General features: G+C 38.0%; 1 protein-coding gene across 1 annotated transcript; it reads left to right on the top strand.

The window, feature by feature from the left end:
• Positions 1-252: 252 nt before the first annotated feature.
• Positions 253-14,469, top strand: LOC109074348 (actin-related protein 2-B). Its single transcript, XM_042768446.1, has 9 exons — positions 253-411; positions 3,552-3,662; positions 7,513-7,728; positions 8,637-8,709; positions 8,852-8,988; positions 9,855-10,004; positions 12,505-12,650; positions 12,800-12,932; positions 13,858-14,469. The coding sequence occupies exons 1-9, from the start codon at positions 364-366 to the stop codon at positions 14,026-14,028; spliced, it is 1,185 nt and encodes a 394-aa protein (XP_042624380.1). The 5' UTR covers positions 253-363; the 3' UTR covers positions 14,029-14,469.
• Positions 14,470-15,173: the final 704 nt, after the last annotated feature.

Genomic DNA, 15,173 nt, shown 5'->3' with positions numbered 1-15,173 from the left:
TTTTTTTTTCTCTGTTATCTATAGATTAGAAGTAATAATGATTGAAACTAAAGGCAACATTGATTAATGACAAAATAATAGAAAATAAATGACAAATTATGCTACATACCGTCTATCGAGCTACGGGGAATCTGTTAACTACAGTGACGTTTCAATGAATGACTCCTCAACTGTCCAATCGCAGACCGCTTGCAAATTCTATTAGCCAATCCGAACGCAGGAGGCGGGGCTTGTGAAGAAAACAGGCTGATCCGCTCCCGCGAGCGTCTGGAACAGGAAGTGAAACCTGCCGCTGCTGAGTGCTTGTAGCACTTTGTCCAAAAAAAAGTTGGGCTGCCGTTGACGGCTCCGGGGCTTTTGAAGATGGACAGCCAAGGAAGAAAGGTGGTGGTTTGCGATAATGGAACAGGGGTACGTCCGCAGCTCGAACACCTGGCATTTATTTTTGTCTCGTTTAGCTTTTCTGAGTGAAGTTTAAAGAGAGTAAAGCAGACCGACCGCTAACAGGAAGTCATGAAAGCTTCGCGCAGCTGTAAGGAATGTCTGACAGCTGCAGTGACTTTCCCTCATATTCTTAACTCTGTGTTATCCGACACTAAAGTGATTTATATTCTATATTCATCCTGTTTAAAAACCAGCGTTAACTCCCACAGACTGCATTAGCGCAGCTCCTGCTAAGCGTGGCTTGATTTGGTTATATATCATCCTCATATATCGCTATATGATAATATAAACACAGCGGCACAAGTAAACATTTCGTTTATGGGTCGGTTGTATGAGCATACATCGAGTTGCAAATCCTGCAGCCAGCAGGGGTATCTTAGCTTGCTAGCATGCTCCAGTCTTTACTACCAAAACAGAATATTATAGTGATTTTTGCGTCGCTATGGTTACAGATACTCTATGCCGTTCCACTCCACCGTGAATGCTGCCTGTTATGAAATCATCTGCTTTCTTTAATAACGCTTTGCGTGTTGCCAGCAGCGGGTGATGTTACTTCCTCACCTCGCCGATAGAGTTAGTCTCGGCGGAAAGGCGTGTGCGTCGAGTTTCACTGACGCTGGGGACGCTGGTCTCTCTGGATGAGAATATGAAGTCATTATACATGATAGAGTTACTACCTGAAATCATTTGCCCTGGACTGTGGGGGCGTGGTCATACACCCTGACGTCATGGATGGCGTGGGCTGGTTTGCACTCTGGAATCTGGAAATAATGTGATATTTTAGTAGTGTGGTTTTAGTAAACAGCGAATTTGTTCAGGCCAGGACAGCCAATGAAACAGAGAGCCACGAGTCAGGCTCAGGAGGAAGTGATGTCACCTGTTAAAACCACAGCTTGCACAGAGAACGTGGCTCTGCTTGTCAGACGACCAATAAATGAGCCTGAGAGCCTTCAGACCATTTTTGGAATATGCTAATACGAGAAACAATAGATTGTGTTTAATGCAAACAAGTAGTTGCTGGGGATGATTCATAGAGCAAGTACTGACAGTAAAGGATGAAGCCAATCCGTTAAGCACCGTTCTGAATATTTTTGGTGGTTTCGGTCTTACTGTCAGCAGCTGTGGATGGAGAATCACCATTAAATATCTGAAACAATATGGGATGTTCTCAATAAGTCAGTCGTCAAGTAGGAGACCGATTAATCACGTCATGATGACATTCGTATTGATTTGTTGTTGCAGCAAGTCTGGAGAGCTTGAATTAAGTCAAGAGTGTCTTAATTAAGTCAAAAAACTATATTTAAAACATTTAAACAAACAAACAAAAAAGTTACAAGCCCCCAAATTCTGAATTAACTAGAAAATGCTGCAGAAAATAGACCTAAAACAAGGAAACCCGCTGTTGGCCTGAAATAAAGTCTGTGGTTAACACATTCACATTTTATTCTGCAGCATAAAATTCATCAGTAACACCATACTTGGGTTTGTTTTTTGAAACTCACTTGAACGCCAAGGGTCTTAAAGGCCAAGGTTCAAAAAACATCTTTTTATTTAGTTATGCTGGTTGAAAGTCTGCGTGAGAGGCGTGGCTTTGGAGAGTGATTTGCAGGGAGGGTGGGATCTTATGCTTTCAAATCCTCTCTGAAATCACCTACACTACCTTTAAAAAAGGCAGTTGTTAACAAGTTGCTATAAACAAGAAAAAATAAAACAAATTAGACATTAAACTTCAGGAAACCTCATCTGCTCACTAGTTTGCCTCACAGCCTCATTGTGTATTTATATACCCACGCTCTTGCAGTTTAACGCAAACTTTTAGATTTGAAATAAAGAGTTGGAAACTTAGTGGTGGTGACACTGAAGTCCTGCGGCCGCGGTATAGTTCTCTTTAGCCTGTAATTTTAGCTTTTTTACATCTGCCAGTTGCATTTAGACTTAAGTGTTCATAAAAGTTGTTCATTTGTGAAGATTATAATGATGAACAATACCGATGCACTGGTCGACCGGCCATAAATAGTGGTTGGACATTTTTATATATTGTTTTTGGGCTGATATTTGTTCCAACCTTCCACACAAACTGCATTGCAATCATTTTCCAAAATGCCATTTGCCAAAATATTTTATTGTTTGAGGCCAGTTTGGCCTGTTAAATAATCAACAAACTAATTTTCTTAAAAAAGGGCAGTTCTATTGGAATCAACCTATTTGGTTGTAAAAAAAAAAAATGTAATTTCGTCAGTCAGAATCAGGCATGAAAAATCATGATTGGTGCATCCCTTATGAAAAAAATCTATAAGAGTCATAAACGTTTGTTGATCGCAAAGGTTATTTTCTGCGGTAATCAAAAAATCAGTAAAAAATCTATCATGCTTTCTCTTGAAGGAAACCAGTGTGATGCTAACTTCTGTATTTTCAACAGCAATATGCTGTCCTTGTACATATCACATAAAAACCTGTAAATATTAGAAAATGTTACAACTGTGATTTTTTTTTTTTAGGCTTGGAAACGTCTTAAATCTTTTAAGGTCAATGAAAAGTCAGGAACAAATTCTACAAATAAATAGTTTTTATAATTATGCTCATCTTTAAAATGTTTAATAAGCTAGGAATTAATATTTGTGAGTAAACTCTAATAGATACTTTTACAAGTGTTGGTAATATTTTATGTCCTCGTCTTTATTTATGTGGTGAAAAGCTGTGTAATTAGTGATAAGACTATTCTTTATGCATTAAATGTCTGTCTTGTCTGAACTTCGTCTAGCCTCAAAGCCGTTTTCTAGGAGCTTTTTTCTTTGCAGAAGCTTTGCTTTAAAGAGCAAATAAAATATTTCAACTCAAATCAATATTTTGTTCTAATCATCATTTACTTCTGTGGCAAGTAGACATGTAATGTAAGCGGTATAATGTACATCCAGTACTTCCATTCTCCACTTCCCGTCAGTGTTTATTCTGTGATAACAAATGGCTGGACAAACATTATCCATTACTTTATACATAATAACCTCTGCATCTGTGGACCGTAATGATAGCCAGTCATCAACATGTGTTTAAGAAGTCAAAAAGTCAGTTCTGTTTTGCTTTTGTCTCTCTCCCTCTCAATCATTTAGTTTGTCAAGTGTGGCTATGCCGGATCCAACTTCCCAGAACACATCTTCCCAGCACTGGTGGGCAGGCCCATCATCCGATCCACAGCTAAAGTGGGAAACATTGAGATTAAGGTGAGCTCCACACTCACACTCTACCTTCCACCCGGTCAGATGATCCAATTGGAGTTTGTTGTAGCATTTTCTGAATGACAGTGTTGGTAATACTCTAAATTGATGGGTTCTCAAAGTTAATTTTTGAAACATATTTAGCTTGGTTGTTTTAAAGAAAGGCTTCATTCTCTCCCGTTTGACCTTTTTATACTTACACTCTTTCCTTCTTGTTCTTCACATGATCAAGTAGAATAACAAAAAAATGGTAAGTGCATCCTGACGTGTGTTTTGTTTAACAGTGACTGCCTGCTGAGGAGAGTGTATTGCACCATGCAGTAATTCACTGGTGTTCATATAGGTGCCTGTTATTGAGTTTTGATTTATTTTATTTGGTAGATTATCTCATTCCTTATAATCAGGGCTGGGTAATATGGTTATATATATATGTACATACACGCATGCACGCACACACACACACAACATTTTAACCAAACATCTGTTGTAGCAGCTGAATTCAATATGTTTAATACAAGAAGCAAAATATTAATGCAGTTAAAAAAAATAATCAAGAAATTTTTATCCACTAAATTAACACAACAAAAAATAAATATAATATTTACACAAAATTAAAAACAATAACATAAACATAAAGTAATATTTACGTAAAACATATTTTTATTAAAGCAATTTAATATATGAAAAACAACATTTTGAATCGGTTCACTAATTTGGACAGAATCAATCTAATCAACTCAAATGCAGATTTTTTTTTCTTAACCCTTTAAAGGGCAAGACCATATAGAGAAATCAGAAAATTAATTTATTGCTATTTTCCATCTTATTGGGACTCAAATTATACAATTTCATGATTTTATTCAAAACTTGATTCTTGATTTTAATTCTTGTATCCCCCAGGATACGTTGGAGATATAAATTAACTGAAAACAGAGCACTGTTTATCAATGCTTGTTGCAGCATTTTTAACAAATTGTTGTAATTCCTGAACGCTTTGGAAGACAGACCTAGGGTTGGTCTCTTTTTAAAGATGACACATAGCAGATTATTGCTTAAGTGAAAGCAATATAAAGTATAAAAAAGTAATAAAAGTTTAAGTTTACAGTAAAGATAATGTAATATACTATTTTTTATTTTATATAAAATAAATATTTTAATAAAATATGTTGCACTCTAAAGTTGCTATAAAATCAAAGCCATATGTCTAACCAAGTTATGTTCCAAATTTGAAGTTGATATCACAAAAGTTGTGGATCCTGTGAGATTTTGTTTGGGCACTGTAACAAAAATAACCACTGGGTTACACTCTAGATTTTTATTTTTATTTATTTTTTTATGCAGTTTTCTGTCACCAATCAATCAATTTCTGTCACAATGTCACTTCTATAACAAAACAGTCACCAAATATGGAATCTTGACTGTCAGATCTTTCCAACGATATGTTTTGTCAAAATTACAAAAAGATTTGATTTTCTAAAACATAAGCCACAAAATCTGAGTCTAAATATATGTTTTTATATCTTGATTTTATACCCCTAAAAGGGTGACGTATCCCCTGAGATACAAACATTTAGAGACTGATTACAAAAACTGAAAACAGGTGGGTCAATATGTGAACTAGATCCACTTTTAGCGGAGGGTGAGTAGATATCCCACTACAAGCGGCCGTGCAGTTTTAAATGTTGCCTGTGAGCTAAACGAAGAATGTATGAACAAAGTCAATATATCTAAATATTCAAAAAACCCTTTCAATATGAAACCAATAAATGAGACCTACACTTTCCCTGCCTCTCCCCACAGCCTCTCAAATGTTTGTATCCCCCAGGATCCGTCGCCAGTTAAATGGTTAAGTTTAAATGTTGGCAAAATATATTGTTAGTGTCTGATATATTGCCCAGCCCTACTTCTAATTTGAGTTATATTTCTTGTTGTGTGTGTGTGTATTGATTTATGTAAATTGCCATGGGGAATGAATCAGACTTTCTCACTAATGTTTAGGTTTTTGCATAATTTGTTTTCGTACTCCAATATTCACCACAGTGCATTGCTCAAAGTGCTCTCACGCTGCACTTTGTCTTCTGTTTCAAAGCTGCAAATGTCTTTCACAGAACTTGGCAACTATTCAGATCCCCACCAGACATTATAGCTTAATTTTCTCCTCCTCCAGTCCGAAATAGATTTAGCAGAAGTTGGCCTTAAGATGCAGGGAAATGTTGCTGTCTCTGTTCAACGTCCTTTGGCCTCTATAACGTTTGAGGAACTAGAGCTAAACCACTGGCCTCTAAATAGATTCTGATGTGTCATAAAAGCTGCTTTGGTGTTCACAATATATTGTTTCACACACAGAGCTCCTTTCAAAAGTCTTTTCGAGAAGCTTGCATTTCCCTTCTCAGATAAACGAAATGTTGCTGAAGCTGTGCTTTACCCAGGAAGTTAGTCAGACAGATGAAATTTAAGGACAGCAGGGCTCCATTGAAAACACATGGCACTACCAGACACATCCTGTAACCGTGCCAAAGAACACACAGTACTTGTGCTCTCCATGATAATACGTACAATTAACATCCAGTCCTTCATTCAAGGCCTTGCTAGTTATTAGAGGTATTTGCATAACTGGTACCAAAGCATAAACTAAAGGGTGAAGTACTCTACACAACTCTTGCCCAGATTTTTGCCCCAGTTTGCTGTCTGTCAAAGCCAGTATGCAGATTTTGGACAGTCAGAGTAAAAAGATTTCACAGAGAATCATGTAGTGTATGATAGACACGGACTTCAGTTTTTAGCTTCATATAAAGATTCCATCCAGTCGTAGAAGATCAGACATGTTTGATATTTTGAGCTAGGTTTAAAACACATTGTTTTCATTTGTCATGCATCTCATAGCAACGAGGCACATGCGTCTGCATGTTTGTTCTCAGAACGATTTGTAAGTCTGTGTGTGATCCTCAGTCATTAAGTACGTGATGCCCAGGTTTTCTCCATTTACAAAGTTGGCAAGGGTTTGATGCCTAGGGTTTAAAAATCTGTTCTGGTTTTAAAAGCCTTGTAGCGTATTTCAGCCTTAAAGTTTAGGGGTTTAAACAAAGTCTTAGCATGAACTCTCAGATCTCAGATAAAAGTCTGAAATAAACAAAAGCTAGTTTGCAGTACTAATAGAGACATGCTCTCTGTGGTTTTGAACGAAGGGCCATTTCATAACAAGAACAATACTATAACGATAATCATTACAAAAAGTATACAAATGGATTATAAACATGTTTATTCTAAGAATACACTGCAGTACTGTTGTCTGCTGCTTTAAATTAAGGTGGATTCTGATTGGCTGTCAGTGTTTAATTTTTTTTTTTTTGTAAATGTTATTCCAATTATATCGTTCTTCTGTGTTGTTATTGATATAGCTGTAATGCGGATGTCCCGATTCTCATAATTAGAACAATTATTAAACCTTATAATTATAATCTTTATTGTAAATGGGTCTTAATGTCAGTGCTAAAACTGAGAAGCCTGTGAATGAAAATGCATGGAGGTCTGCCGTTCTGTGCATGCTGGTTCTAGTGAACGAGTGCAGCATCTGTCCGTACGCTCTTCTCTTCCCAGCGGCTGTGTTTACTGTGCTTGAGCTCTCCATGAGCCGTAACATGAAGCTTCCTTGTGCCTCATACTGTAACTCTGCACAGAATGTGGATCAGCTGTGGCAAATCTGGGACATGAGATTCCCGGTGCCGGGCATCTGTTGTGGAAATGCTGATGCTGGGCTGCCACATTGGAATGTTTTTGGTGGATACTGACCTCTGGTTTCGTCAGCATAGCTATGAAGTGAGGTGGTTTTCTAACCTGTGACCTGTGATTGCTTCAGGATCTAATGGTGGGAGACGAAGCCAGTGAGCTGCGCTCAATGTTGGAGGTCAACTATCCCATGGAGAATGGCATCGTCAGGAACTGGGATGACATGAAGCACTTATGGGATTACACCTTCGGTCCGGAGAAGCTCAATATCAAGTCACGCGACTGCAAGATCCTCCTCACAGAGCCTCCCATGAACCCCACCAAGAACCGTGAGAAGATCATAGAGGTGTGTTGTCAGACCATTCATATGAACCTCTCCAAGTCATGTTTCACCACATAACCCAAAGAAAAGGTAAAAAGAAATTAGACTTTCCATAATGTCAAATGAAGACGGCCCTCCCAAATACATGTTATATTGCTATAATTCATGTTCCAAATGGTGGTTTAGTGCAAAATTACCTCTATTAGTGTGAAACCTATCCAGATTTAAAATGTCACTAAAAAAGTTAATTCAAGTATCTGATCTGAAAATTAGTATGACACAAGTTTGGCCTATCCTCCCAATATTTTGGACAGTTTTGATGCCACAAACTCTGAATATACACTACTGTGCTGTAGCGTAGCCACATATGGAGAGACATATTTATATGTTGGTATGATTAATCACTGTATATTGTCTACATATATTATGTTATTGTCTTCCTTCTGTAAGTCATTACTCCATTGTTACTCAGTTATTACTCTCATTACCAGCAGCCTTATTGCCCTGCAGCCCACAGAAGCTAAGCAGGGTTGAGCCTGGTCAGTACCTGGATGGGAGACCTCCTGACAAAACTAGGTTGCTGCAGGAAGAGGCGTTAGTGAGACCAGCAGGGGGTTATCACCCTGTGGTCTGTGTAGGTCCTAACACCCCAGTATAGTGAAGGGGACACTATACTGTCAAAAAGCACTGTCCTTCAGATGAGACGTTGGCCTACTGAATAACAGTGTTAATTACACTATATGTAATTATTTATTTCTCATAATTCAACCCAATATCAATGCAAAAACAGCTGCTTTATTTTACCTCTCCACACCTGATATGAACAGCAGACATTTTGAAAAAGGGAAAATCTTTTTGAATTGGGCTAACAGGGTCTAGTGTTATTATAGTGATTTTTCTTTTGTCTTTGTGTTTGTCCCACTGTCCTTTAGGTCATGTTTGAGACATACCAGTTTGCGGGTGTTTACATCGCCATTCAGGCTGTTCTGACGCTTTATGCTCAAGGTGAGTTATTCTCTGCGCTGTTTTTTAACCTCAACATGTTGAGTTGGCAAGCATTTTATTGTACCTACAGTAGTGTGTCAACTATCAGTGCATCGCTTAATTCAGACACTGTATCAGTATTTGTCTGTTGTGCTACACCCAGGCCTGTTGACAGGGGTGGTGGTGGATTCAGGCGATGGGGTCACCCACATTTGTCCTGTGTATGAGGGCTTCTCTCTGCCCCATCTTACAAGGAGACTGGACATTGCGGGACGGGACATTACACGCTATCTCATTAAGGTACATAATATTTCAGTTTACATGCTTCAGCATCTTGTTTAAAATAATGTTACTGTTAAGTATCTGATTTAACTTTTGATTTCCTCATTTGACATGTCAAAGCTTAGATGTCCCACATTGCCCTAAGTTACCCTATTTACACATTAAAGCAAACCTTTTTTTGTTATTCAGTCCTAGAGGCCATTCAAACAGAACACATTTTTTTTTTTTTTTTTTTTGCATTTAAAATAAAAAAAAATAGCAGAATTGCAAAAAAACAAAACATGGTTTAGAGACATGCTTTTTAAGAGTTTAAAGGGATAGTTCACACAAAAATGAAAACTCTGTCATTGTTTCCTCACCTTCTAGTCATTTCAAACCTGCATGCATTTCTTTCTTCCACACAACATGCATACAGATATTTTGAAGTATGTTGGTAACCAAACAACGTATGGACAAAAAATACATTAGAATTCAATGGGAACCAAAAATGTTGGCATCATTCTTCAAAGAAAAAAGAAAGTCATATAGGAATTGACCTGAGGGTTTTGGAATGTTGTGGCATGAATCCATATGTTTCCATTTTCACGATGTAGTCTTACATTTGGTTGCTAAACTATTTTTTATTGTTATTTATTTAGCATCCTTCGGTGTGATTCACATTTTATTACATTAACAAATAATGTAAAATACTGGTAAATAAAACGAAAATCTAACACACATAAATACAATAATCTTGTGGCTCATGTGCTTCTCTCGTTCAGCTCGCTTTGCGCAATGTTTTGCATGCTTAATGTCGATTGAATTCACAACATGTTTCAGATGATAAAAAACATGACTTGTATTCTGTAAAATATGGTTAATGTTTTGTCTTTTTTGTCACACAGTTGCTCTTGCTGCGAGGTTACGCCTTCAACCATTCGGCAGATTTTGAGACGGTACGCATGATGAAGGAGAAGCTCTGCTACGTGGGATACAACATCGAGCAGGAACAGAAGCTTGCTCTGGAGACCACCGTATTGGTGGAGTCCTACACGGTCAGTTTTATCTGACACTAGGAGGAATTTCACGAACCGTTTTAACGCAAGCTTATGGAGTCAAAACAGGGCCACATATACTTAAAAAAAAATCAAGTTTTGCAAACGAAAATAAAAGTATTGAGAAAAATTAAATGTGCTTTTTGCAAACAAAAAGAAATAATTGCAAAATATAAATGAAACAGCGCAAAAGCAGGTTTGCGGTACATATTTTCCAAGGCCATATCTACTATTTTATTTGCAATGCTGCTTTTATTTTGCGTTTCAGTCAAGTTTGAGCGTGCAATACCGTTTTTCCCTTTGCGCTTCACGTTTCTGCGCGTCTCACTTTCCGGCACTGTTTTGACATGGGGGTGGAGTCAAGGGACAGGGGCGTGTACAACAGGACTAACTCACACATACCCGTAAGTAACGTCATCTTCCATACACTCAGCTCACTGATCCAGGCACCGTTATGAGCAGAGGCATGCGGGTGGATCATTTCCTTTTATTCACTAGCATTAAAACATGCATGTTTCCATTGTATTCACTTTATTAACAAATGTATACGAGTATTAGCAGCATTTTCTCAAGTTAAAGAAGTTGTTAACATTAACATCCGCTGTTTATTTCTCTAAATGTGCACACTTTTATAGCATTAAAATGTTTATTGTTTCATTTGGTTAACTAAATGTGTATTAACAGTGTTTGTTTAAAATCTCTTAACCTGTGGGAGGACCCCAGCGCTCCTTGTTCACGTTACTTCAGAGTTACTGCTAGCTTTAATGTAAAAGAATGCAATTAACATCAAAAACTTATACTTAGCACATTTATTTTTTTCTCAATACTTTCCTTTTCATTTGCAAAACTTTATTTTCTTTTGCAATACTTTAGTTCTTTTGCAAGTATATGTGGCCCTGTTTTGCCTCCATACAAGCTTGCATTCTGAAAAGGTGTTAATGGCCTGCAGAGCGAAAGTATCCTTCTCGCTGAGATGTTCGAAAGTTATACTTCAAATGTTACAGTATGTGAGGCAGAAGTTTTTCTGGCTGAGGTTTTTAGTATGTGGTTTCACAGATTTCCCGCTGGGACGCAGAAGTGTTCTGTGTTTCCATGGTAATATGCTCTTTGGATTGGATTTAGCAGCAGGGAAATTCTTCGGTCTACACTTGAGACCACACTCTGCTGGATTCTGATTGGCTGCTGGGTGTGTGATTAAACAGAGCGGCCTCAAGGGGGCAGCGGTTGCTGACAAGTTGTTCAGAGTTTTACTCGTCACACACTCTGTGCAAAGTTCCTTCTTTACTTTGAGTATGTAGGTATGGGTGTGGTGTTTTTCTTTAGATTTCCTTTCTAAACGTTTTCTTTTAGAGGACATAAAAAAAAGAAAGAATCAAATGAGCAAGTTTTGAAACAAGGAAGGCTCTGTGATGTTGGAGTTGCTTAACCAGCATGTAACATCATTTCCTGCGTGGCCACCGCTGGGAAGCTCTGCATTTCCGACCTCTGGACATCCTCAATGGGCTCTTTATATGCTCCCACGCACCCATCGCCATTTTCTCATTAGTCACCCGGGTTATGCTCGGCTGTGTGTTACGCTTCAGACCTGAGACTTTGCTCAGTGCAGCCAGTCTTACAGGAACATCTCATGATCAAGGACAATTTGAAGTAGTGAAGCATGTGATAAGAAACCAGCCAAATGTTAACACGAGGTGTGGTTATTTACCACAGTGTTTTTCAGACAGATTACTTATCATAAATCATAAATACTTGCTGAGGTCCAGTTTTCAACACTGATAATAGTAAAGAAATTCATACTTTTATTCAGCAAAGTGATCGTAAAAAATCTATTTCAAATAAATGCTTTTTCTGAAAAAGAATGATCTCAGTTTATATAAAATGTGAAGCAGCACAACTGTTTTAAACATGGATAATGTTTCTTGAGCAGCAAATCAGCATATCAGAATGATTTCTGAAGGATCATGTGACGCTGAAGACTGGAGTAATGATGCTGGAAATTCAGCTTTGCATCACAGGAATAAATTTCATTTTAACATATATTCACATAGAAAACAGTTATTTTAAATTGTAATAATATTTTACAACATTACTGTTTTTACTGCATTTTTAATCAAATTAATGCAGCCTTGGTGAGCATAGGAGACTAATTTATATTTTATAAAAATAATCTTGCAGTTTTGGAACAACATGAAAGTCGGTGGTTTGTTTAAGAAATAAATTAATATCTAATATTGTTCATTTATATGCCAATACCTGGTAATAAACATCAGTGTTTACTAAAATGAATTCTAACACTGACTTTGCAGAATTTAATACTCAGTAATGGCGTCTTTAGGGAACTAGACATTTTATATATCAGCAGCAAAAGCATCACAAGTATATTGTGAATTTTGATGTATTGGCGACCCTATTGAAATGTTCAGTAAAACTCTTACTTTCTATGAATTGACAGGGTGACTGATTTAAAGCTTCAAAAGTTTTTATATTCTCTGTTCTCCAGCTCCCAGATGGCCGGGTTATTAAGGTAGGAGGTGAGCGCTTCGAGGCCCCAGAAGCTCTCTTCCAACCCCACCTCATTAACGTGGAAGGGGTCGGAGTGGCTGAGCTGCTCTTCAACACCATTCAAGCAGCAGACATTGACACCAGGTGAGCTCTAATTGCACACCTACTTCCTACAGCTGCTGATAGGAAGTTATGTGACACTAAAAGAAACAATCCATCATCTAAAGATGGTCCAGTATCAGTGGAGCTCACTGTGTGTTCTTATCTGTGCTTCCCTTCTCTCTGTCCCTCAGGTCTGAGTTTTATAAGCACATTGTTCTGTCAGGAGGATCCACCATGTATCCTGGTCTGCCCTCTCGACTCGAGAGGGAGCTGAAACAGCTTTATCTAGAGCGGGTGCTGAAGGGTGATGTTGACAAGCTCTCGGTAAGTTTTCCAGTTCTGTGCACATGTAAACGTGTATCAACAACTTTGTAAGTAGGGCTGTGTGATGTAGTGATTATTGACAAGGATTTAGCAACATTGTGAAAGTGCCAAAGAGTCAGTTTAAATTACAAAGATTTTACACGTGAACCACAACATGAAGAAGGAAGTTTAGTATTATAAAAGGCCTTTTACTTGCGAAAATAGTGTGAACTGTCAAGTCAGAAGACTGAAAGGAAGTAGTAGATTACAGGTTTTTCAGCAGTTTTGAACATGTTGATGTTTTAGAGGGCTTTTAAATTTGATTATCAAAGATGATGGAGAAGGCTTTGTAGGGTTAAGCCTGGATAGAAGAAAGTGTTTTAACTTCAAAAACACTCAGATGTGTCATAATGCCTCCGGTGCACCAGCAGGTGGCGCTGCATCATACCTCTAAACAGCCTCGCTTACACAGGACGCCCCATTCTGCCCAGCTGAGCTCCATCTCATTTAAAACCTGGCCACTGGCCTGGAAAAGCATTTTGGGGAGCCTCAGAGTGGGCTGCATGTCGGGCCACTATATATAGATGATCAATTACAGATGGCATGCTGGATACGGTCGAGCGGCGTGTCTGTCCACTTATGCCCAAACTGTGTTTAAGGCAAATTAAAAAGCGATCGGCTTTACACGAAGGCCTCCATGAGACCCTTTCAGCCACCTGTTTATAGCCCGTTCAGGGTCTGAGAGCAGATGAACACAGGCCCCGCATGCGCTGTACACCTCATTATTCTCCCATTTGGGTTTGCCGCTCGATTCCCAACCGGACAGTGTGCTTTTTATGTGTATTAAAGAGATCCATTCAAAGTGTTTTCTGGTATGTGGGTCAGTGTCCGTTCTGTTCCACTCCCCTGAAATTCTGGTCACGCTGTCTGTTTAATACCCCCATAGAAATTCAAGATCCGCATCGAGGACCCTCCCCGCCGCAAGCACATGGTGTTCCTGGGTGGGGCGGTGCTGGCTGACATCATGAAAGACAAAGACAACTTCTGGCTGACGCGGGAGGAGTATCAGGAAAAGGGCGTGCGTGTTCTGGAGAAGCTCGGCGTCACCGTCAGATAAACACGGAAAAACACATCCCACGACCCCTGCTTCTGTCAGTGCATCTATTTTACATCCCCCTTCTCTTTTGTTCAGCCTGTTCTGCCAGTGAATCATGTCCTCAGGTGTGGATTATGAAGGGGACTGGTGGTTTTGTGTTGTGTTTGGTCTCTGTCACTGCACTGATGTATGTTTGTGTGCTGTTGGCCCAGCGTTAGCAGCGATCGGGTCATTCCTGCTTTGCAGTTCATTTTCTCGTCCCCTTCTTAGTAATAATGTAGGTTATAAATATAATTGATGTAATTAATATATAACACCATTCAACGGATTGGGGTCGCTTAGATTTTTAAAATATCCCCAAGTTATTTGATGAAAAATACAGTAAAACCAGTAATATTGTGAAGTATTAAGCCAATTTTAAAATAACAGTTTTTTTTATATATACATTTTTAAATGTAATTTATTCAAGTGATGCAAAGCTGAATTTCCAGCATCATTACTCCAGTCTTCAGTGTCACGTGATCTTTCAGAAATCATTCTAATCTGCTGATTTGCTGCTTAAGAAACATTTCTTATCATCGTCAATGTTTAAAAAACGGTTTTTAATATTTTAATGCTGTTTAATATTTTTGTGGAGACCATTATAATTTTTCTAGTCTTTACTGTCACTTTTGATCAGTTTAATGCATCCTACAGTATATATTAATTAATTAGTATTAATTTCCAACAGTCTTGCAAACTTTTGAACAGTAGTGTATACTTAAAACGAGAAATTACAAATTTATGTCTATAATTAAAAATTCAACTCTGATTTTTAACAATGAAAATCATATTCATTTTATTTTTAGTAGCATCACGATTAAGTGAACATGGATGTTTTCAATCATTTCACCACTTTTAACCATTAAATCAGAAGTTATTGTTTTTACTTTGTGCCTGAGTGCTGCACTTTTGGCATGAGAAAGCCCATTTAATAAAAAAAATTCCATTTCCTCACATAAAAAACAATACTAGAAAAGACAACAATTAAAGTGTGAAATGACATCATCCTCCAGGAAGTGACATCATTTTGGTGGGAAAACAGCAGCACAAGCAATATTAGCAAAAAAGTTGAATGAATTCTGTGATTTTTTTTTTCATTTGTGGATTGTAACACCCTGATACAT

This window comes from Cyprinus carpio, chromosome A13 (genome assembly GCF_018340385.1).
Source record: "Cyprinus carpio isolate SPL01 chromosome A13, ASM1834038v1, whole genome shotgun sequence".
NCBI lineage: Eukaryota > Metazoa > Chordata > Actinopteri > Cypriniformes > Cyprinidae > Cyprinus > Cyprinus carpio.
Note: the sequence above shows the minus strand (reverse complement) of the source record. Positions and strands in the feature narration are given on the sequence as shown.